The sequence below is a fragment of the Pipistrellus hanaki genome (assembly GCF_964339955.1).
Source record: "Pipistrellus hanaki genome assembly, chromosome: 18".
NCBI classification, from domain to species: domain Eukaryota; kingdom Metazoa; phylum Chordata; class Mammalia; order Chiroptera; family Vespertilionidae; genus Pipistrellus; species Pipistrellus hanaki.
The window spans coordinates 11736419-11761261 of record NC_140520.1 but is presented as its reverse complement, the minus strand read 5'-3'; the positions used below and the strand labels follow the sequence as shown (position 1 = coordinate 11761261).

The 24843-nt window shown below is 44.8% G+C and overlaps 1 protein-coding gene across 4 annotated transcripts; it reads right to left on the bottom strand.

Annotated features, from left to right (window-relative positions):
• Positions 1-355: 355 nt before the first annotated feature.
• On the bottom strand, positions 356-24579 carry ENSA (endosulfine alpha). Of its 4 annotated transcripts, XR_014793361.1 has the most exons (5): positions 24373-24578; positions 22556-22681; positions 21155-21321; positions 15317-18380; positions 12021-14999 (listed from the first exon to the last, which is right to left on the bottom strand). XR_014793361.1 is itself a non-coding variant. In XM_084866115.1 (4 exons), exons 1-4 carry the CDS (start codon positions 24427-24429, stop codon positions 2470-2472), a joined length of 354 nt encoding a protein of 117 aa, XP_084722241.1. In that variant the 5' UTR covers positions 24430-24579; the 3' UTR covers positions 356-2469. The 4 variants fall into 4 exon arrangements, 3 of the variants coding, with proteins under 3 accessions (XP_084722241.1, XP_084722239.1, XP_084722240.1); XM_084866115.1 differs by lacking the exons at positions 12021-14999; positions 15317-18380 and adding an exon at positions 356-2473 and having other exon boundaries at positions 24373-24579; XM_084866113.1 differs by having other exon boundaries at positions 12021-18380.
• Positions 24580-24843: the final 264 nt, after the last annotated feature.

Here is a 24843-nt window from a genome sequence, read left to right as displayed (position 1 = left end):
GGCAGTTCTGCCTTGGATGGGGCACCACAGCCTTGGATCATATGGGCAAATGAGGGCATGGGGGGCACCTGTAGTTATTTTGCATATCGGCAAATGAGCTCCATTAGTTGTGTGTGTGTTTTTAAAATATATATATTTGTATGTTTCAGAAAGAGAGAGATAGAAACGTCTATAATGAGAGAGTATCATTGATCGATCAGCTGCCTCCTGCCCACCCCTAACTGGGGATGGAGCCTGCAACCCAGGCATGTGTCCTTGACCGGAATCGAACCTGGGACCCTTCAGTCTGCAGGCTGACGCTCTATCCACTGAGCAAAACCAACTAGGGCGCTCCATTAGTTTTTTAAAGAGCAGGTTTTTAAAAAACCATAGTTTGTTGACTTTTAGAGAGAGGAACCGAGAGAGAGAAAAACATTGAAGTGAAAGCATCGCCTCCATCAGCTGCCTCCAGCGCTCCTCCCTCTTACAGGAGTGAGGGCCTCAACCCAGGCAAGTGCTCTGGACCTGGCATCCAAATGGTAATCGCTTGGTGCACAGGATGACGCCCAACCGAGCCACACTGGCCAGGGCTGCCTTCTCACTGTTGAAGGCTGTAAGACTTCTGGGTGTTAATCAAACAAAATTAGATTCCCCAAGATAATCTGGCGACCCTGAGGCTGACTTTACTTGAAAATGCTCTAGCATGGCATTAAAAGATCATGTCGCCCTAGCTCACTTGGCTCAGTGGACAGAGCGTCGGCCTGTGGACTGAAGGGTCCCAGGTTCGATTCTGGCCAAAGGCACATGCCTGGGTTTGGGCTCCATCCCCAGTACAGGATAGTTCTGGAGGCAGCTGATCAATGATTCTCATCATTGATATTTCTCTCTCCTTTCCTCTCAAGTCAATAAAGAAATATATATTTTTTCAAAAAAGGTCATGTCATCTTTTTGCCTTGTTTCTAAAATGTGCATAACTTTTTCTAAACCACTCTCCCTGTGACTACAAATAATCTCTAAATATTATTCGTTTTTTTTTAAAAAAAAGATTATTCTTTTAAAATATATAGTTTATTGATTTCAGAGAGGAAGGGAGAGAGAGAGAAACATCAATGATGAGAGAGAATCTTTAATCCACTGAGCCAAATCAGCTAGGACTTTTAAAGATTATTCTTGATGACACACTGAAAAGGTTGATTTCATGTTTTTGTGTCAAAATCATTAATTGAACTTCTTGCAGTTTCATTTTTTATACTTCTTACTGTCTCCTATATTCTCTCATACTATGTCTCAGTATCAGTATCTTCCTCTTTGGCCCCTAGAGTGTGGCTCTTCCACAAAATACCACGTGCGGGTGTGCACGTACCGTGTGACTGAAACTTCCTGGCCCATGTACAGAGGTCGGTTTTCGGCTCTCAAAAGAAATTTCAATCGTTGTACTGTTGATATTTGGCTCTGTTGACTGATGAGTTTGCCGACCACTGGGCCAGAAGACACAGCAAAGTAATTTTGCTTCATGGTGTCACACCATCACACACTTCAAAACCAGTTAAAGACACATTAAAAGATCTTGCCTGGGTAGTATTAACTTGCTCCTTCAGATTACCACTTGTTCTGATCGATGGCACATGCACTTTCTGAACAGCACTTCAAAACGTATAAAGAAGTGGAAAATTGTGTCTCTGAATACTTTGCGTTAAAACAAGCAAAGTTCTATTGGGAAGGTATCCACAAATCACCTGAAAGATGGGGGAATGTGTAGCTAGCGATGGACATTAGTTTGAATAAAGCACATGATGTTTCTCTTGAAACTATTGTGTTTTCTTTGATTACAAAATCTGCCATTATTAACCAATACACGTAGTATAAATAGAATATTTTGTGACCTCAGGGTATTAAAGAGTTATTAATATATGAAAAGCAACAACCATAGAGGAAAAAAATTGACAAATATGATATTAAAATGAAAAACAACGGATTTGGTGCCAAATTTAGACTAATGAGCAAAACACATAAGCACACAGAGGAGGGAGCAATTGACTTTACCTCAGGAGAAAGCAATTTTGAGGTGGGTGTGAGCTGTGTGTGAGTGTTCACCAGGGCAAAACATTCTAAGCAGAGAGAAGAGCATCTGCAAAGGTACAGAGCCAAAACAGTGTGGTGCAGGGGGCAAAGGGAGAAAATGGGAGACATGTAATACTGTCAACAACAACAAAAAGAAACGAACAAGCAAAACAGTGTGGTATTTATTCAAGGAAGCACCCGTGAGCTGAGTGAACCAATATTTCCCAAGTGACCAATGCATGATCACACTTGGGAAGAGGATCCATTCAAATCGCAAAAGAGACCAATGGGTTTCATTGTAATACAATAGAACAGGAGAGAAGGGCTGCGTGAGGACACAGGCTTTAAAATCGAATCACTCAGCCGTCCCTCTTCCAGTTCTGTGACCTCGGGCATATGATTTGGTTTCTGAGTAGCAGGTATGCTTGCTCACCTGTGAAGAGAGTATTCCTACCTCAGGAAATTGTAAGATCTAAGGATCTAAGACAGCCATTTTCTTTTCTTTTTTTAAAAATATATTTACAGAGAAGGAGAGGGATAGAGAGCTAGAAACATCGATGAAGGAGAATCATTGATCAGCTGCCTCTTGCACACCCCTGGAGATGTGCCTGCAACCCAGGCACATGCTCTTGATCGGAATGGAACCCGGGACCTTTCAGTCCACAGGCCGACGGTCTATCCACTGAGCCAAACCGGTTTCCGCTAAGACAGCCATTTTCTAAGTGGGATACACAGACTCTCAGACCTTTACGGGGTCCGTGAGATCAAAAGTATTTTCACAATACTAGATATTATTTGCCTTTTTCACCAATCATGCAAAAGCAATGGGGGTAAAACTGCTGATACCTTAGCATATATCAAGGCAATGGACTAGTTGTCATTGTATTCTTTACTGCCACACACTTGCAATGAAAAAAAGGGTCAGTTTCACTTCAGAATGCCAGTGAAGAAGCAGCAAAAATGGTTAATTTTATTAATCTTCAATTATTGAGTGCATGGCATTTACTATTCTGTTTGACAACATGAGCCCAGGCCGTGTGGCTCAGTAGTTGAGCGTTGACCTATGAACCAGGAGGTCACAGTTTGATTCCCAGTCAAGGCACATGCCTGGGTTGCAGGCTCGACCCCCAGAAAGGGGTGTGCAGAAGGCAGCTGATCGGTGTTATCCTCTCACATCATGTTTCTCTCTTTCTCTCTCCCTTTTCCTTCCTCATTCTCTAAAAATCAAAACACATTAAAAAAAAAAATGAACAGTGAATCTGAGACTTAAAGGAAAACAACTTATAATATTTGTTGCCAATGATAAAATTTGAGAATTCAAATGAAAATTATACTTTTGGAAAACCTGTATCTATTCAGTGAACTTTGCAATTTCCCAACACTTAAAGATTTTGCTGATGGGACTGGCTGTAATTTGAATGAATGTGATTATTTTTTATATTGAATAATGAAATATATCAACATTTGGAATATCTGCATAACTGAGTGAACCAATATTTTCCAAATGACCAATGCATGATCACGCTTGGGAAGAAGATCCATTCAAATCACAAACTAGACCAGTGGGTTTCATTGTAATACAAAAAGTTCACTGATGTGGTTTCAAATTCCACATTATAATTATCCTCAAAGAAACTACCACTTATGGTTTGGTGTACTATCAAAGGAGAATAGCCAACATAATTTGAAAAGGGTATTAAAATACCTCTCCCTCCTTTTTTCAATTATCTGTATGAGGACAGGTTTTCTCCAAATACTTCAGCCAAAACAGATTAAAATGCATAAACATATAAGAATACCAAGCTATTTTTATGTTAATATATATATATATATATATATATATATATATATATATATTTTATTTAAAAAATTTTTAAATATATATATTTATTTTTTACAGAGAGGAAGAGAGAGGGATAGTTAGAAACATAGTTGACCAGCTGCCTCTTGCACACCCCCCACTGGGGATGTGCCCGCAACCAAGGTACATGCCCTTGATCAGAATCGAACCTGGGACCTTTCAGTCTGCAGGCCGATGCTCTATCCACTGAGCCAAACCGGTCTCAGTATTAAAATATATATATTTTTTATTTTTAGGGGCAAAGGAAGGGAGAGGGAGAAACATCGATGTGAGAGTGAAACATCGATGTGAGAGTGAAACATCGATTGGATGCCCCGTCCTGATGGGGAATCAAACTGTTAAGAGTAAGAAATTAGAAAGCTATAAGCGGGGAGGGGCAGTTGAAGCTTGGAAGAAATGAGTGTGAGACGTGGCAAACTGAAAGTAAATAAAGGAGGTGGCAGGCCCCTATGTGAGCAGGAAGATTCAGAGCTCTCTAGGATGTGGTCTAACCAGTGGAATAACTAACACCTAGATGAGGCAGCCTTATAACTTAAATAGACTTTTTTTTTTTTTTTTGAAACAAGGGAGGGGAGACTTATTGAGACCTACTCCAGCCTATGGATATAAATTTCCCGAATCCTAACGAAGAGGGGCACTTGGTTCGATCCCAGACAGCTGACCTGCCCACTCAGGGCACTCAGTTTGGATTCACCCAGCGGCACCGCCTACTCGGGTCCTTTTTGAGTGTATTGCTTTCCTTCAAATAAACCCCTGCCTCCTTTGCTGTTATTGTCTCGTTTGAATTTATTCCTACAAGACAAGAACTGGGGGCTCAGAGTAGTGTCTCTGGCCAGAGGCTGTCTCCAGCCAGAGACCCTCGTGTCCACTGCTGACAGAATCAGCAACCGCTTGGTACACGGGATGACACCCAGCCAACTGAACCACACCGGCCAGGGCTCAAGTCACTTTTAATTAAGTCAAGTATTAAGAGACTTATAAAAGTGTAAAACAAAACTTTTCTATTTTTTTGAAAATATGTCACTTATATTAACCTGCAATTGGTTTATTATTATTTTTTTAATCCTCACCCAAGGATATGTTTTTTACTTTTTTTCTAGAGAGAGGAATGGGTTGAGAGAGAAACATCTATCAGTTGCTCCACTGATCCCCTACATGCGTCCCGACCAGGAATCGAACCCACAACCCAGATATGTACCCTGACTAGAAATCAAACCCCCAACCTTTTTGGTGTAGGGGATGATGCTCCAACCAACTGAATCACTCGGCCAGGATTTTTTTTTTTTTTTAAAGAAATTTTAAAAAAATATATTTTTATTGATTTCAGAGAGGGAGAGCGAGAGAAACATCAATGATGAGAATTATTGATTGGCTCCCTTCTGCAACCTCCGACTGGGGATCAAGACTGCCACCCGGGCCTGTGCCCTTGTTTGGAATTGAACCCGGGACCCTCAGTCTGCAGGCCTGATGCTCTATCCACTGAGCCAAACCAGATGGCTAAAGAGAATTTTTAAGAGACAAAGGAGAGAATGTTCAAGCATGTCAGTTAACTGCTGAACCTTGTGTTAACATCACAGGAAATTGTACTGTGAAATTTTTGTGTGTGTGGGTTTTTTTGTTTTGTTTTGTTTTTTTTTTTTGCTTTTTGCTTTGGGGTGTGTGTGTGTCTAGAATGCATTAATTCAATTTACACATGATTTCTAATGGAATTAAATGATTTGGTTTTGGAACAAATCACTTCTGGAACAGCCTTCCGGAATGAATTAAGTTCGAGAGCTGAGGTTCCACTGCACAATTATCCAGGTGTGGAGCTTTACCAACAGTCAGAGTGGGTCAGGCCTGTGTCACTGCGTGCTTGGGTGCTAGGGGTGGGGACCTGGTGAGCAGCAGCTCTGCTGACGGCTCTCTCTGCGGCTGGCGGCTGGCGGAAGCGGTGCAGCTCCAGCTGTGGTTTCTCTGCGGGCGGCTGCACTGTGAGAGCCACCGGCGGCAGAGGCAGCGGCAGGAGGGAGGCCGGGGGAAGCGGAGGTGGAGGCCACATCCAGAGACAGTGGCTCACGCAGCCGCAGGGATGGAGGTGGAAGAGGCCAGCCGCTGGGTTGCAAGCTATGCCCTAACACACACACACACACACACCATTAGCAGCAGGTTGCAAGCTATGCCATAAGACACACACACACACACACACACACACACACACACACCCCGTTAGCAGCAGGTTGCAAGCTATGCCATAAGACATACACACACACACACACACACACATACACACCCGTTAGCAGCAGGTTGCAAGCTATGCCATAAGACAGACACACACACACACACACACACACACACACGCACAGCCGTAGGGATGGAGGTGGAAGAGGCCAGCTGCTGGGTTGCGAGCTATGCCCTAAGATACACACACACACACACCCTGTTAGCAGCATGTGACCGCTGGCTGCGCCTTGGACAGAGCAAACTGGGGTAGGGGCGGGGAGGAGCGAAAGGGGGATGGAACCTGTGTGCCCAGGCTCCGGGCAGCTCGGCTGGCACCGCCGCTGAGAAGGCACCCGTTATGTGAGCTGGGCGCGCAGAGCTGTGAGTGGGGACAGGCATCTGGCCTGCGCCCCGGCCCCCTGCAGTGTGCTTCCCTGGCACCATTTACCCTCTGCCCTGCGGGACCTCCAGCGCTGGCGCCCATCTGCGCTCAGGCCAGGGGTACCCAGCCTGGGGTGGGGGGTGAAGGACGCAGAGAAGCTAGGACTGGAGAAGCGCTGGCAGGAGTCGCTGAGGGGCGGGGAGAGAAGAGGAAAGCTAAGATTGAGTAGTCTTCTTCCCACCAGCCACGGCCCCTTCCTCTCCTGCTAACTTGCCAAATGCTGAGCCGAACTGATCTTTACCTTAAGGAAGAATCTCTGGACATGGTCTCCATTTAGGACCCCGATTTCCCCTGATGATATGAACAGAGATGGGACACGGAGGAACTCCCTTAATTTTGCTTCCCAAATAAACCCTCCTCTCCTCTGGATCCTTGGAAATGCTTTTCCTTGCGACACTGCAAGAATCCCACATCCACCGGCAAAGAAAGTGGCGCCCAACATAATTTTATCTCTCTATCCATTTTACAATGAAATGATGAAATGTCTACCTGTAAAAAAAAAAAAAAAAAAAAGCATAGCCTGAGCCGGTCGCTCAGTGGTTAGAGCACCGGCCCAAGGACTGAGGCGTTGCAGGTTCCATTCTCCTCAAGGGCAAGTACCTCTGGGTTGCAGACTCCACCCTGCATGAGGGAGGCAACCAGTCCATGTGTTTCTCACAGCAATGTTTCTCTCTCTGCCTTTCTCCTCTCCCTTCCACTCTCTAAAAATCAATGGAAAAAATATCCTCGGGTGAGGATTATGAACAACAAAAATAGGATAGTAACGTCTACGCTGTGACATAGAGCAGAGGTGGAAGTGCACGGGGCATGTTTTCGCCATGTCCTCAGTGGCTGGGAGGAGTCGAGGCCTCCAGCAGGAACATCGCCTACAGTGAAGCCAGGCTGAGGAAGAGAAATCTCACCTGCCTCCAGGGGTGGAACTACCTGTCCTACTGTCTAGTATTTGAAAAGACCGCGTTTCTAGTTTATTTTTCCCCAAAAAATAATTCAACAGGCGCCATGCACAGAATCTCTAGCAGGAACAAGCCCCAGCCTGTTCCACGGACACAGTCAAAGGCCCAGACAGCATTCCGCCTCCTCTGTACTCTTTCATTTCAGCTGGCTAAGGGTGGCTTTGTCTTGTCCTTTCTTCCTGCGCCTTTCATTTCAGATTGCAGATAGAGAGATCAGATGCTCAGATTTGTTTCTCCGAAACAGCTGAGTACAACAAAGACAAAAAGCAAAACAACCACCCTTCCCCCACAATTCTGCTCTTCGGTCACTCCATTTGTATTATAATTATCCTATGACAGGTGAATGGGCTAAAAGACACTAAGTAATTCTAGTCTTAAAATTGTGACTTCTTGAGGCAAAGGAGCTGTTCAAGAACAGTGGGGCCCTGGCCGGTTTGGCTCAGTGGCTAGAGCCTGCAGACCAAAGGGTCCCAGGGTTCAATACCGGTCAAGGGCACGGATCTAGGTTGCAGGCTTCTCCGCTGCCTAGGCCGTGACATTGATGCTTTTCTCTTTCCTTCTCTATTCCACTCCTTAAAAATCAATGGAAAAATACCCTCGGGTGAGGGGTTAGTGGGAAGTGGCATCTGGTAGCAGAAATGAGAAGCAAAATGTGGAAGGATAGCAGAGGAAAGGTAACAGGAAATTAAGAAAAACACAGGTCCCAGCAAGAACTGCTGTTCACCCCTACCACTCAGCTGGAGCCATGCTCTGGGGCGTGTTTAAACCAATCTCCATAGCAACATCTGGTTTCTGTCTATGACAACACAAGCTTTTGGTTCTAAATATGGGCACTAGAGAGAACTACTGAGGGTTGGGAGGGGGTGGGGAGGTAGACTGTGCAGAAACACAAGATTTCTTTGGAATGCCTTCAATTACCCCTCCCAGTTCACCCTCCAGGTAGGAAAGGGGCTTAAGGTCTTTTCTTGATTCACAACAGTCACAATTAAGAACGGAGCCCCGCATACCTTTGGATTCTTTTAACCAATTATGTAAATTCCTTTCCTGTCAGGGGATCCCCCTGGGGCAGGAGGGGGAGAGAGAAACCTTTGCTTCCCATTTTCACTGCAGATGCCACTTTCGGGCAGAGAGAGAGACCCGAGGATCCCCTCCAATGACGGTGTGGTGGCCCCTGAGGGAAAGAAGCCGGGGACAAGGGAGTGTGAGTGAGGAAAGGCACTGCTGAGCTTACATGGGCCCAGGCCAGAGTAATGAGAGCCCCTTCCTCAAGGCAGCACCGTGACTCTCACCCAGGGGACCCCAAGGGACCTTTGGTAATGTGTGGGGACTTTTTTTTTTTTTTTTAATTTTGTTGTTGTTAATCCTCGCCTGAGGACATCCTTTCGTTGATTTTTTAAAAATATTTTATTGATTTTTTACAGGGAGATAGGGAGAGAGAGCTAAAAACGTCGATGAGAGAGATACATTGACCAGCTGCCTCTTGCACACACCCTACTGGGGATGTGCCCGCAACCAACATACATGCCCCTGACCGGAATCGAACATGGGGCCTTTCAGTCCGCAGACCAATGATCTACCACTGAACCAAACCAGTTTCGGCTGTGTGGGGACTTTTTGATAGTCCTGACTGAGCCTCTGGTGGGTAGAGGAAGGAGATGCTGTTAATATTTATCCTAAAACACGCAGGACCAAAACCAAAACCAAAACCCACACAGTACAGACCTCACAACAAAGAAGTATCTGGTCCAAAATGTCAGCAGCCCCAGGGCTGAAAGCCTGAGCTGGAAGATGCAGGTCCTGCAGGAGTCCTCTCCCTGCTCAGGGCCCAGTGATAGGTCCTTGGGCCCTGAGTTCCTCCCAAACTTTCAACCCAAGTATTTATTTACTTAGTTTACTTCTAACAATAATAAATCTAACCCAAGTCCCACATCTGCTGTGAAATTCGCTTCTCCTAAGGAAGGCGGTGGGTATAGGAAAGGCGCCTGACAGGGGTGGTGGCCTCAGTGTCACCATTTGTAAACGAGAACATTGAACAAAACGATCTCTAATGGCCCTTCAGTCCCAAAACCCTGTACGTGAGGACTTTTCAGTCTTAGCTGTACCCAGTTAGGGTCACTGGAAAAGGAAATGACTCAGAAATGCAATGGGGGGAAGTCTGAGGGGTGACTCAGGCGTTCCTAGTCATAAAAGACGCTTCAGACATGCACCAGAGCAGAACTCATGACCCTGAAAGATGCCAGGACTTTCCTCCGTCTATTCCAGGAGGTGATTTCCATATTAGGTGATTTTAGCAACAGTAAGTGGCCTCTACAAAAAAGAAAAAATAATTTAAAAAATCCCTCCGAGGTCTGAATGTTTGAATTTCTACCATGAGAGGTTTTTTTTTTGTTTGTTTGTTTTTTAAATATATTTTATTGATTTTGTTCAGAGAAGAAGGGAGAGAGATAGTTAGAAACATCGATGAGAGAGTCATCGATCAGCTGCCTCTTGCACACCCCCTACTGGGGATATGCCCGCAACCAAGGTACATGCCCTTGACCGGAATCGAACCTGGGACCCTTCAGTCCCCAAGCCGACGCTCTATCTATTGAGCCAAACCGGTCTCGGCTACCGTGAGAGTTTCATCTCCAAATGAAAAATAGAAATATTCTAGCATAGGTACAAGTTTGGTGTTACTGAGTTTGGGACTCTGAAGTAAGTAGCTGGCACTAAATCAAGAATGATGCTTGTTGGTGCGTATGTAGACCTAGCTAATATAATTTGAGAAAAGTTCGTGTACTGTGTAAATTCTATTCAGTCTTTTAATCGAAATATATATTATTGATGTAGCACTCCTTTTTTGTTATTTTCTAAACTTTAGTTTTCCTTTTATACAAAAAGCACTGTTGGATTTAACAAGCAGTAATAGAACAAAACCCCAAATACATGAGCCACCTACTTTCAAAGCTGGATGTAGGAACTTGCTTAGTTCTTTCCTTAACACTCCAGTGACCTTCACCTTTACCCCACTTCTAAGTGTCTTATCATTAAATGGGAGAGTTCTATCTTATCTCTAACATCATTTTGACTACTACTGTGTCCTGAGCTTCCGGCTTAATCATCTGCTCTTTGACCTTATCAAAATTTCTCTTTTGACCAGAGTTTACCATACTTTAAATATATATATATATATATATATATATATATATATATATATATAGCCGAAACCGGTTTGGCTCAGCGGTAGAGCATTGGTCTGCGGACTGAAAGGTCCCAGGTTCGATTCTGGTCAAGGGCATGTACCTTGGTTGCGGGCACATCCCCAGTAGGGGGTGTGCAAGAGGCAGCTGGTTGATGTTTCTCTCTCATCGACATTTCTAGCTCTCTAGCTCTCTCCCTTCCTCTCTGTAAAAAAATCAATAAAATATATATTAAAAAAAAAAAATATATATATATATATATATATATATATATATATATATACTCTTATTGATTTTTAGAGAGAAAGGGAGAGGGATAGAGAAATAGAAATATCAATGATGAGCATCATTAATTGGCTGCCTCTTGCATGGCTCCCACTGGGGATCAAGCCCACAACCTGGACATGTGCCCTGACCAAGAATCAAACCAATGACCTCTTGGTTCCTGGGTCGATGCTCAACCACTGACCCACACCAGCCAGGCTACCATACTTTTCTTAGCCAGTCTGAACCAGCTGGCATCCTTGAATTGTCTTTTACCAGCACCTTTCGTCTCTTTGCTCCCCTGTCAGTCCACTTCACATCACAAATCATGATCCAGGATCTACACAGTAACAGATCTCCTCTGCTCCTGATTATATAGGGTGCTCCAAAAATGTATACACACTTTTCAGCTGATAGCTCAATTGATGCTTCTTTCTTTTCAGATTTAACCCATTGGAATTAATAATTATTCAAAGTGTGAATACATTTTTGGGGGACACCCTGTATATATATTCTCTAACAATACCCAGTTGCCTGGGTATGGGTGTGTATGTATGTGCATCCAATGTCTCACTCATCTGGCTTCCTGACTAAATAACCCCATGACCTCGCCTTGTACAGTGGCTGGCACTTAAGTGCTCAACAAACGTTTGTTGAACTGTTGTTTTAATTAACCATGTCCAGCTGAGCTCCAGTATCAACCGCTCCTCTGCAGAAGGACCCTTTTCGGTTACTGTCCTTTTCTATGGAGCTTCAGCTTTTACTTGCTCCTTTCACCCAGTCAATAAATGTGCTTAAGTCATTCCTATCCTAAAACAACGACAAAACCTTCTCACACCACTCAGTTCTGTAAGCAAGATTTTACCTCTACCAACCCAATGAAACTTGTCTCAAAAAGGTGACTAATTGCCAAATCATTTGGACACCCTTCAGTCCATTTTAAAAAACAGTGATTTTAATGTTTTTGAAATTTAAATGATCTCTGCCAACATCTTGAAAAGTACAAAAAGTAGATACATACTTGTTAAGTCATAATTCTGACAAATTTTGTGCTGAACATTTTGGGCACTTTTTAACAATACAGGTGAGAGTCTCATTTCTGACTTTATATACCCTCCAATCGCACTTTACATTGTGGACTGATCGCGTTCCTCCATTATACTGTCCTTCACACCATATTTCCTCATTCTCCTACTTTATTGGGTCTTTCTCTCTATTCCTTTCGGATGTTAGCTCTCATCAGGGTGAGCTCTACAATCTTCTGTTCTAAGTGCTTTCACTTTCATGGCTTTACTGATATATCTTGAAGTCCACAGAATCTACTATATTTAAAAAAATATATATATTTTTATTGATTTCAGAGAGGGACATGGAGATAGAAACATCAATGATGCGAGAATCACTGAGTGGCTGCCTCCTGCATGCCCCCTTCTGGGGATCAAGTCTGCATCCCAGACATGTGCCCTTGATTGGAATTGAACCTGGGACCTTTCAAGTCCACAGACTGATGCTCTATCCACTGAGTCAAACCAGCTAGGGCAGAATCTACTATCTTGACTTCTTCTAGACTTAAAGATCCAATAATTTATTGACCATCTAATCCTCGATGTCCTATAGTCACCTCAAATCAACCCTTCTGCAAAAAGGAACTAACTCATTATCTTCCTATCTAACTTGCTCTTCCTGTTGTATTCTTTCTGAAAAACAAACAAAAGTTTTTATTGATTTTAGAGAGAAAGGGAGAGGGAAACATCAATTAGCTGCTTCCTACAAACCCCCACACTGGGGATTGAGCCTGCAACCCAGGCATGTGCCCTGGCTGGGAATCAAACTAGTGACTTATTGGTGCATGGGACAATGCAACCTATCTACAACACAGACTGGACCAGCTCTCCTGTCTGCCTTCCTGACCTGGCCTTCATCTACTCCCCAGGACTCACTCGATCCTGGTCCTGCTGAAACACCAGATTCCACACCGTCTCATTCTTCTCTAAGTATTGGTTCCTCTACCAAAATGTCCATTTTCACTTACCTTTCTGGAGAAACCCTGTTCATCCTTCAGAGCTTACATCATGAAACCTTTCCTGACCACTGTTTTCCCTCCCCCACCCTGCGGGCAACGCAGAGAATCCTGTCTTCACTCTCAGAAGCTGTGTGGCTTGGGCAAGTTACTGTTTTAGTTGTGCCATTTGTATAATAGCAACAGTAACACTACCTACTTTATAGAATCCTTGAGGGTTAAATGAGATGCTGTAAATTAAACCCATAGCATGGGGCTAGACACTTGGTAAGCTCTCAAAACATTTAGCAATTGTCTGTGTAGGCAGGCCTCTACTGCTGCAAGTTTAACACTGCAGTCTGATTTCTTCGTGTAGTTTCTCCACCAGAGTATAATCTCCTTGAAAGAAGCGCCCACATATCACACATCTTATATGTTAGCACAGTGCCTGGCATATTATGGGAGCTTATTCAATGACAATTGGACTAGACTATTTGGGTACTGCCCATCTTTCAAGGCCCAGTTCAATTTCCATTTCCTCCACTAATATTTACCTAATGATACCAGCCTTCTGGATTGTACCTTCTCAGAAATATTTTACCACTGTTTGAATAATCACATGCTATCTTGTGTTATATTTAGAGGCGTTGTCTCTATGAGGCCTCAATTTCCTCCAGGGCATATACCATTTCTTACATTGTTCACCTGCCCAATAACAGCTATGGGAATATCTCCAATGGCACAGTGAGTGTTCAACCTTTGGGGTTTTTTTTTTGTTTTTTTTTTTTAATATATTTTATTGATTTTGTACAGAGAGGAAGGGAAAGAGAGATAGAGAGTTAGAAACATCGATGAGAGAGAGCCATCCATCAGTTGCCTCTTGCACACCCCCTACTGGGGACATGCCCGCAACCAAGGTACATGCCCTTGACCGGAATCGAACCCGGGTCCCTTCAGTCCCCAAGCCGACGCTCCATCCATTGAGCTAAACCGGTTTCGGCTGGTTTTTTTTTTAATTGATTTTTAGAGAGACAGAAAGGGAGAGGGAGAGAGAAATATCAATGTGTGAGAGAGAAACACGGATAGGTTGCCTCCCGTACATACCCCAACCAGAGACTGAACCACAACCTGGGCATATGACCTGTCTGGGAATGGAACCTTTTGGTTCACAGGATGACACTCAACAAACTGCACCAAACTGGCCAGGGCAACAATTATTTTTGAATTAAAATATTTCTGTCCAAGCATGGGAGGCCTCCCCTTATCTATTTTTTATTTTATTTTGAGAGTATATTAAAGCTGGGGACAGAGAAACAAGAGCTTAGCATTGAAGAAGCAACAGGAGAGCCTAGGTGGGGCTGCTGTTGCTTCATGAAAAGTCAGAGAAAAGGGGGCCTCGGAGACAAGTTCAGGGTTTCAGCTTGGGACGAACTGGCGCCGCCCATTGCTTCCCTGGTTGGGGACCCTGAGTGTTCAGGTCAGAAAAGTAAAGCCTGAGAGTGAAGAAAGGCAGGTGTGCCCCTGAGGGAAAGCACACCCCTCCTTATCTTTTATTAGTCATCTGCCTCTAAGAAAATCCAGCTAACAACACATCTGACTCTCCTTCCCTTAGCTTTTTTTTTTTTCTTTTGGGGCGAGGGGGCCGTGACTGGAATTGAATTCGGGACCCTTCGGTCCATAGGCTGATGCTCTATCCACTGAGCCAAACCAGTTAGGGCTCCCTTTGCTCTTGAAATTCTGCTTGAAACTACATTAATTTGCTTTTATTTGTATGCCACTGTCATGTCTCGGCTTCCCAAGGGAGAAATCTTCCCTTTCCTTGCTAACTTCCCTCAAGACCCAGCAGAGGGCACTAGCCACACAGGGCTGTTTGTGTGGGTGGCGCTGGCTCACTGTAGATACCCTCAATGCAACTAGACTTTTCCTTTTGCCTGTATTGTCAATGCTCAGGCCACAGCAGCTTAAAATAAATGCCACCGAACAATAATATCACCCTGCATTTTGGATGGCCAAGATGCTTGTCAGCACAACCATCACTCAACCAAGTTGGAGAAGAACCCTTGATCCACAATTTGCAATGAAGATTTTATTTTATTTTTATTATTTATTTATTATGTAGGATTGTATTTGGGTGCCCATCTTCCTGGTTAGGACTTGAGCTTTTATTTTTTTAAAAATATATTTTATTGATTTACACAGAGAGGAATTGAGAAGGACACAGAGTTAGAAACATCGATGAGAGAGAATCATCGATCAGCTGCCTCTTGCACCCCCCCCACTGAGGATGTGTCCGCAACCAAGATACATGCCCTTGACCGGAATCGAACCTGGGACCTTTCAGTCCGCAGGCCGACGCTCTATTCAACTGAGCCAAACCAGTCCCGGCTGCAATGAAGATTTTAGAAAATACCTAACCAAAACACTGTCAGGAACAGCTACTTGAAGCACTGCAGAATCGGTCTGCCTTGGCTGCCTGCAGTAAGGGAGTGAAAAACCAAGAAATGGCAAGGTTTAAACTGAAATAGAGATAGCCACAAACGAAGGACCAGGGAAGCCAGGAATAATAGAAAAATCCCATAGAAGCTTAGATACTAACTCTCAAGCTCTTTCGTAAACTAGCTTTGCCACCTTATAAGTAACTTATTTCTACACCTCCATTTCCTTACCTGTATTAAAATGAAATCGCACTAGCTGGGGCCGGTTTGGCTCAGTGGATAGAGCGTCGGCCTGCGGATTGAAAGGTCCCGGGTTCGATTCCAGTCAAGGGCATGTACCTTGGTTGTGGGCACATCCCCAGTAGGGGGTGTGCAAGAGGCAGCTGATTGATGATTCTCTCTCATTGATGTTTCTAACTCTCTATCCCTCTCTCTTCCTCTCTGTGAAAAATCAGTAAAATATATTTTAAAAAATAAAATAAAATAAAATAAAAATAAAATGAAATCGCACTAACTGAATGATCCCACTCAGCCTCCCTGACCTCACTGCCCAGCTGTATCTACACAAACCAGGAATATGCTTAAAAAGTAGAGGATTGGTTTAGGACATACAGGGTGAAGCAAAAGTAGGTTTATAGTTGTGAATACTTAAAACAGCTGTATTCTTATATTATTTACTGTTTTATTTTCCATATGAACTATACACCTACTTTTGCTCCACCCTGTGTATACAGTGTATATATCCTAGCTTTTGAAGTATATGAACTTTTTCATACATTTTCTTCCAGATAGACAATGATCCCCACAATGGTAGGGAATGCTTTTTTAAAAAAAATATTTTTTTTATTGTTATCAGAGAGAATGGGAGAGGGAAAGATAGAAACATCGACGAGAGAATCACGGATCAGCTGTCTCCTGCATGCCCCCCACTGGGGATCGAGCCCACAACCCAGGCATATGCCCTGACCGGGAATCGAACCGTGACCTTCTGGTCCGTAGTTCAATGCTCAACCACTGAGCCACGCTGGCCAGGCTAGGGAATGCTTAAAAAAAAAAAAGAAAAAGAAAAAAAAGAAATTCTCCCCTGAGATATGTTTTATTGATTTTAGAGAAAGAGAGAAGCATTGATGTGAGAAACATCGATTGGTTGCCTCTTGTACATGCTCCAACAGAGAATCAAACTTGCAACCTAGGTATGTGCCCTGACTGGGAATCAAATCCTCAACCTTTTGGTATATGGTATGACACTCCAACCAACTGAGCCACCTGGCCAGGGCCTGCCTTTCTTTAACCTAGCGCCATACGACCTGGCTCACTCAGTGTCTAGCATGCTGTTCAGAAAAGCCAGTGGTTAGGATGCATCACAGTCTCCTGGCTAAATTTAGAGCGAGCAAGCCAAGAATACCTCAACTGAAAACTTATTTAGAAAGATGCTCATTAAGGAGAATGAGTTAAACACCAAGAACAACATTTCTTCTCCAGTTTAGAAGTTAGCCCCTTCCCTCAATAAGATGGAGATTTCTCTAAATTATCTGTCTCCCGGGCCCTGTTTATCTGCCTTGATGCACACTTATTTGAAAAGCCATTCACATTTGGGAAAACACCATGATAAACTCTCCTAATCAAACTTGGGCAAAATGGGTGTTTCATTTAACACATGTGAATGTTGGTGGGGCCAGGAGGGACAGGATGGAGTCTGCTTCTACTTTGGTAACGCGTTTCCTTTGTATATTACATTCACGGGTCTTACCGTCTGTCAGTGGCAGGACTTGAGATTGTTTTGGTAACATGAGGAAAGAAGTCACTGTGCCTCCTGCTGGCCACAGCAGAGAGGCTCAAGTTCCTTTTGGCTTATTACTAGAGGTCCCCTTTCTCCTTCACCAGCAGAACTTGTGAAGGAATACATGACTGAAAAGGAAGAGTAGGCTTCCTTTTTTGCTTCATCTGGACTAAGCTTTAGTGTCAATAAATCGTTCAGATCAAACGCTCTCAAATCCCTCATTTTGTGAGCCCAAACCTGAGGTTGATGCATCTGTATTAGGTACAGAAACAAAGGGATGGACAGGGGTCAGGAAAAACCCCGGTCTGTATGCCAACATCCTCGTTCCCTCTCCCTAAGTGATGGAAGTTGTAGAGTCTAAGCACATCCTATATTAAGAGGATCTTTAAAAAACGTAGGGCCACACCCCAGCTACTTCCCTGAATGGTATCTTCCTTTCCTTCCCTTTCCCCAACCCCAATAAAACACACCAACTGCTTCAGAGTATTTATGCGTTGGGTTTTTTTTTTTGGGTTTTTTTTTGTGGGTCTTTTTTTTTTTTTTTTTTAATTTCAAATACTGAAAAAGTCCCCTGGGCTCTGTGGGGCTCCCCATGCTCATGGCCCTCTTTCTCCCATACTCACTGCCCTTCTCCCCACAGTAAATCTGTTTCAAGGACATTTTTTAAAATGAACAATGAACATAATTAACATTAATTGCATTCCCAGCTGGCTCTGCAGAACCAGAGGAGCTGCCTGACACCAGGTCTCCAGCCGTGTCTAAGCAAACATTGCATTTTTCTACAAAGTTAAACTGGAACCCCACATCTTTCGTTGACTCCATTTCCTTCCCCTCACACCAGCCTCACGGTTAAGAAGGATAGTCAGGAATGTCATCAACTCCGAGCCCTAATTCATATTCCCCTAAATCTCCCACCCACCCTCTCAAACACCTCCCCAGCCCCACCCCACTCCCTAGGATTTCTCTGAGATTTCTCCCAACAGTTATTTGGGAAAAAGGGAAAACAAAAAGGTTCAAGGTCTTGGTGCTCGGCCCAAGGGGCTCCATGCGCTGGGACACCGACGGGCAGGGGCTTCTGCCTCGCCAGCCCGTGCCCGAGCCACCTCCTGAGCCCTCTGCAAATGCAGGGAGGGGCAGGAGCCAGCGCAGGACCCGGGGGGGGGGGGGGGGGGGGCAGCGTCTCAGGATCTGGCGGAGCCCCGGGCAGCATCATTCAACTTGGCCGCTGCGGATGAACATAGAAGAAGAAAAAGAAAACACTGTCAAGTAATAAGGGAAAAATACCTAAATTCCATCCCAGTCTCTATTCCATGACTCTTCTATACTTAACAATCACTAGGCTTCCTAGCATATGCCTCAATCCTATCCATAGAAAATTATTGAGAGGGAGAGAGGTAGAGAGGTAGAGATAGATAGATAATGAGTGAATTTGAGTCTTATCCACAAAACAAAACGTTCTCTGCCTTTTTTTAAGATACCCATAAAAACAAAGACAGAAAAGCAATTCGTTAGACAAGATCAAAACGACTGGAAGCTCATAGGGATGCAGCTGCCTCATGGCTTGGAGCAGCTCAGTTTCATACGCAAAGCACAGTCACTGAGAGCAGCAGAGACTGACTGCGGGCACACAGGGATGAGGTGGTGACTGGGTGGAGGCCAGGGCCAGACAACACACAGCTTGTTTGGAGTGGAATTAATAATCTAGGTTTAATCAAAGCAACTGGATTTGGATTTTTCTTTGCCATGGACTTAGGTACTTCATGCTGTGGCAACGTGTGGCAAACACAGAATGTAGCTTGAGTCTTTTCTTAAACTCGAATATGACCAGATGAAGAGAGAGAGAGACCAATAGTTTTCTGATTTCTCTATTCCTTCCTAATGCCAGACGCATTGTGACCTCAGTTTTGAGGATTCAAATTGACTCACAGAGAAAGTGGCTCAGACAGAAACGAAAAAAGTACACAATTGAGAAAATCGGAGATGAAGAAAACGTACAAAATTATATATATATTTATATATATAATAACATGACATATCTATGTACAACATGGCTGGGACAGTTGAGGAAACTATACAAGGATGTTCGGCATTTTCCCCTTCCCACACGGATTTTAGACTAAGGAAGACAGCATGAGGAAATGGAGCAAGAAACACAAAAATTATATACAATTACAAGTGACAGTCGAGGAGTCTGGGGCCAAGGAATTCAGGGATCCTGCTCTCTCCACTCCTTCCTCACCAACTCTTTCCTACCCAATCTGAATGACAGCCTGAAAAGTGAATGGCTGGTCAGGAGAGAAGTATAGAACGCATCCCATCCCCACACATGCATCCCATCAAGTTCATCAGACGTTCTCATTGGGCCAAATTCTGGCCTCTCAGAGTTTGCGAGAGGGCAAGAGAGGATTACAAAATCTTGCTCTCTTGAACAGTTAGTTCTCACCCTGACCCTATCATAACTAGCAGGTTGCATTCAGTAAGACTCAGGCCAACCTGGTGATAACTAGACTGAAGAGGCTGGCCAACTGCAAACCCTTTCCTCCACACATTCATGAATCAGCACTGCTTCTTCTCACCACACGGTGCCAGGTTACCGAGCTCTAGGAAGGCAGAGATTTCTGGGCTCCTTTTCTCGCCTTAACCACCTTCCCCAGCATTCTCCAACTTGAATTATCTCCGAAGAACCTGCTACTCCAGCCGTGCTGTGGTACTAAGCCCTAGAGGCTAGCTTAGTGCATCCCTTTCCTTCTTGTCTCCCTACACAATACACCTGGCATTCGATTACATCAGAAATGTGGGCCTCCATATGTGCAAGATTGAGCGTGTTTCCGCAGGCCCACAGCTAGGCTGCCGGAGCAGGTTTTTTAGCAGCAGGGTTGCAGACTGCAGGCTAGGAAAGTGGGTTGAGCAGAGGCAGAAGCTTCCATGGCTAGCTTCTTAGAATTGTTTTCTTGACCCTATCACCATGATATTTATGAGGCCCTCTTGCCTGAATTCATTCCTCCCTCCCCCTGCCCCAATCTCTACTTCCTCTCTCCCCAGGTAGTCTTCAAATGGTTCCCCTGTGTAGGCAGATAACTGATGGGCCTGCCTCATTAGCTTTACAAACAATAGCAGAGTTTTTCAACTGCCAGTTATAGAAGTCTAAAGTCAGAATCAATTTTATCCATATTCAACTCTATTTTACAGATGACAAAATAAATTCTGAGAGGCTAAATGACTTCCCCAAGGTTACATATCACTTCTACATAGAACTAGACCCAAACCCAGATATCTTGACTCCTAAACCAGTGCTCCTTCCGCTATCCCACAATGCTTTTAAAAGCAACATGCTGGGAGAAAGAGAAAGGAGGAGAGAAAGAGAAAGCGAGCGAGCGAGCGAGCGCCCCTTTCATACAATGTTTTCCAATCTTTACATTAAGAGCCAGGGCAAACTGTAAGAGACACTAAGGGAGGTTAAGTGGGCATTGTAGTTTTAGGCAAGCAAATCAGTTTTTCTTTTTTCAGGATTCTCTAAACCTGCCATAATGGAAACATGAAGCAATAGCAGCCTAAGACGAAACACTTAGAAGCACAGAAAAACGATCTCATTCAATCTACCTTTCCCAATAATGTCAGGTTAGCCTTGGATGTTAAAACCTGCCACATTATTCCCAAGGCTTAGCCTAATCAATTTTGAGATAGTCTCTTCCGGGAAAAAAAAACACACATCACGTCTCCCCAGTTTCTTGTACAGAAGGAAAAAAGTTTGCAGTATTACTCAATCCTAGTCTCCTACTTCTGGGCTATGGTGAGGGTGCGGAATTACCAATTTAACCAAAGAAATGAACTCAGAGCCCCTCTCCCACACACACATTACCTTCTCAGCAGCACCCAGCTGAATCACAGTCATTGCTGGCTAGCAAGCTGGGAAGTTCTCTAGCTAGGTGCCCATTCCAGTCCTGCCTATGACATATAAAGTCCAGTGGGTGAGGAAGGGGAAAAGAGGGGCCAGGTTACCCCGCAAGCTTGCTGGTGACGAGCGACGACTTTCTCTGGGGCAGATCCTGCGGGGTAGGGATGTGGTCGCCAGTCACCAGGTTCTTGTCTGGTCCTGCACTTGGCAGCTGCTTATTCTTCATCTTGGCTTTGGCCATGTTGTAGTCTCCTGAGTCAAAGTACTTTTGCTAGGAGACAAGAGGAAGGTTTAGGTGAGCGGGGAGCCCTGGCCATCCGCAAAAACAAGGAGACCCACATCCACTGCAAATCCGCATCCACTCTCAGATCTTTCAAGTCTCTCATGATTAATCTCATGCACACACAGCTGGGTTAAAGGTAACACCTACATGTACTTGTGTCTTCTCCCCAAATGTAGGTAAGCAGTTTCCCAGCTAGAGTATAGGTTTTTGGAGTTAAGAAATAGCCACATTACATCCTTTGTACCCACATCATTTGTAGCCTCATCAGCACAAAATGGTTCAACAAAATGATTGATTTATACCTAAAGGCTTACTGAGGACCTATTAGTCACCAACAGATTTGGAGCTGGGAAAACAGATATAAAGAAGGATTAATCTGGGGCTACCCTAGCAAATAGCAGACCAACCTCCAGCCAATCTTAGAATTGCAAAGTGTTTTCTCAGAAACCGGGCTTGCTCATGAGGATAATGTACTTTTCCTCTGCCTCCCACTGCCTCCACAGGTTCCATGGCTGTGAAACCTGCCCATGCCTGCCTCGCCTACAGCGAGGTAAACTGCAAATCAGCATCACATCATCATCTGTGGCTAAGACTCAACAACTGGGATCCTTCCCGGGTCTATTTCACTCTCCATTTCACCCGCAGAGGAATACACTCCGGCTTAATGGTTCCCAATCCCTCAGTAGGTTTAGGTACCTCTGGGATGGAGCTAGATGGCTGTGACGGTAGATTCTCCCTTGGTGAGGAGAACCACTCTGGACAGAAAGGAGTAAATGGCGAGTGCTAACTTTAAGGGTCTGAATAAAACTATTCATTTTAAGTTCAGGAAGTCAGTAGGACAGATGGTTTGATCTTTTTCTGAAATGACACATCTATAACATATAGCTCTAATTCTAAAAAACACAGTCTTAAAATTCCCACTATCCAAAAAGGCAAATGCCTAGTGCGACCAGTGTTCCAGTCTCTAACATCCTTCCATTACCCCTCTAATCCCCCATAGCCAAATGCCCCTACATAAAGTCTTACTGTCCTATATGGGGAACCAGAAGATAAACCAGAAGATACCATAGCAGAGACTTATAATAATCTGTTTTGCTCATCATAAGTTTCTAACTCCTTTCCACTGCTGCCCAACAAATAACAAGGCTTCCAGGTCAGCATTCAGTAGCGCCTCTATAGAGCTCATGCCCTTTGGCTCCAAAGAAGAGACTGTGTCCCATACCCCTTTCTGGAGTCTCTTCATGAGGAAGTCGGAGCCTCCAGGCTTCTGTCCGAGGCTTGGATATTTGGCCTTTAGCTTTGCCTCCTCAGCTCTCTCAGGGAGAATACCTTCTTTCTCCTGTGTGTCCTGGAAGGAACAAATAGGCAGATAAAATTAAAGAATAATATTTGATAATCTTTATACTATTTTTTCCTGAAGACCCACTTACTTGTCAACATGCTATTTCCACTCTACTCTCAAATAAAGCCAGACCTTTGTTCAAATCCCTAAAGCTCGAGAACACTGTACTGTGAGAAGAAGAGACAAGGTGCTCTACCCAGGGAACCACCTCGGTGACCTGTACTGGGTTAAAGGTAATACCTAAACACAATACGTTAATCACAGGGCAAGCTATAGCTCACTCAGCACAGAAGCTGGGGAAGACAAAGAGAGGACAGAACCAGCCAAGGCTTTCTGGTGACACATGATGAGTAGGAAAGTACCCTGGCTGCTCCTAACACACAGTACTGGTCAAATGGGAAAGCAAAAGGGATAGATAATGCTGCTGAAATGCTCCCTCCTTATTTAGAATCTAAGATAGTCATCTGAGAAGTCTCTCTGTGGAGGCGGCCACAGCTACCACGCAGCCTTCTCAAAAAATCTCCACCTCAGTAATGAGAGGACATTGCTTCAGCATTTCCATAAACATGTGGCAGGGAGTTGATAGGTAAACAGAGATGAAAATGACCCTATTTTCAATCTGGGGGAAATTAAGATGCAGTAGGTTCACTAGTATTTACCCAGTTTTTGCCAAAACGTAAACACCAACCCTAGCGGGGCAAGTGATGGCAGTTTGGGGAGCATGACAAGAGCGCAAACGGCTTGCAGCGGCTCCCACGGTCTACGCTCCTCGCTTTGTGTGGGCCTCACTGCCCTTTCCTTCCGTAACTTTTTAGAATAATCTAAAGCCACTCTTGGCTCTTCTTGGTGGGATCATATTACCTCTCCTTGGTATTCCGGCACAGATATAACAACAGGTGCATTTCATGCGCGTCTAAACCCAGTACTAAATGCTGTAAGTCAAATACAACCCCCAAGAGGAGGTCTAATTGGCGTGTTTTCATCACAGAATTGCGGGTGAACGAAGTCTCGCTGCCTTGGAAGTATGGGGGAAATAGGGTGATAGAGTGGCGTCTTTCTTGTCACGACTCTCTTGATTGTCTTTTCTAAATTTAACCTCTATTATTCTGTACGGGACTTCATTCCTCTTCAGTCTTGTCCCGTCCTCCCAGAAGATGGACAACAGACCATCCCCAATCGTCACAACAGGTTATCTTGATAAAGTTGCCGCCTTTAACTAACCAGGGTAAGAATTACTCTTCTCCCTTCCCCCAATGCTGGTCCTTTTCCGAAACGTCTTTACCTCAACCTGTATCTTCCGAAGGATTTAGGATGCAGGCCCCAGCCTGGTAGTCGTTATTTTCCCCTAATAACGAATAATACTCATCACATCCAGGGACCACCAGCCCCCTTTCATTCACCCAGTCTTTCCTAACACCCGCCTCCACGCCCAAGCTCGGCCAATTACAGCACAGCTTGAATGAGTTGAGCGGTAGGCTTACTGGCCAATGAGGAAGGGTAAGGCACTGACTGACAACCGACCCAACCAACCAGCGCCAAAGCAGCAAGTCGCGTTGAAGCTCACTCGGCGTGACGCAAGAAATGGCCAACCCCTGCAGAGCCTGAGCTCAGGGCAACCAATCCGCACCGGTGGGAGACCGTCTCCCGCCCCATCACGGTCGCCCCCGGCTCGCTCGCCCGCACCCCCTCCATTTCACCTGCTTCTCCTCGCCGGTCTCCTCCGCAGGGTTCTCCTCTTCTTGTTTCTGAGACATGGCGGGGCCGGGGCTGTGGAGTGTAAGGGGCCCGGGAAGTCAAACGGAGAAGGGAAGGGGGAGGGGAAATGGGGACAGCCTGCGCTGCTGCTCCGGCTCCTGTCACTAGGGTTGCTCGGTTAAAATGGCGGCCCTGGCCTGTGACGTCGCTGCCGCCCCTGCTCATGGGAACCAATAGGAGTGAGGTAGATGGGGCAATGACGTAACGATCTACCAATAGTCGCTGGCTGGAGGTGGGGTTTATGGAGGCGACGGGCAAGCTGGAACACCAATCTGGAGCCAATTGGGAGCCCGTGGGGGACGTAAGGGGGCGGGCCTGCCGCGTTTGGCATATTTATTCCTTCAGTGGGATTCGCCTTCGTTCAGCTCCACAGCCCCTCTCATTTGAACCTTTGCTGAACTGATAGCGGGAGA

Excerpts from the sequence above, each read along its gene's own strand:
- ENSA (XM_084866113.1), bottom strand. The coding sequence starts at position 24,429 with ATGTCTCAGAAACAAGAAGAGGAGAACCCTGCGGAGGAGACCGGCGAG. Across the intron at positions 22,682-24,372 it reads AGACCGGCGAGGAGAAGCAG|GACACACAGGAGAAAGAAGG; the intron begins GTGAAATGGAGG and ends TGTTCCTTCCAG. Across the intron at positions 21,322-22,555 it reads TGAAGAGACTCCAGAAAGGG|CAAAAGTACTTTGACTCAGG; the intron begins GTATGGGACACA and ends CTTGTCTCCTAG.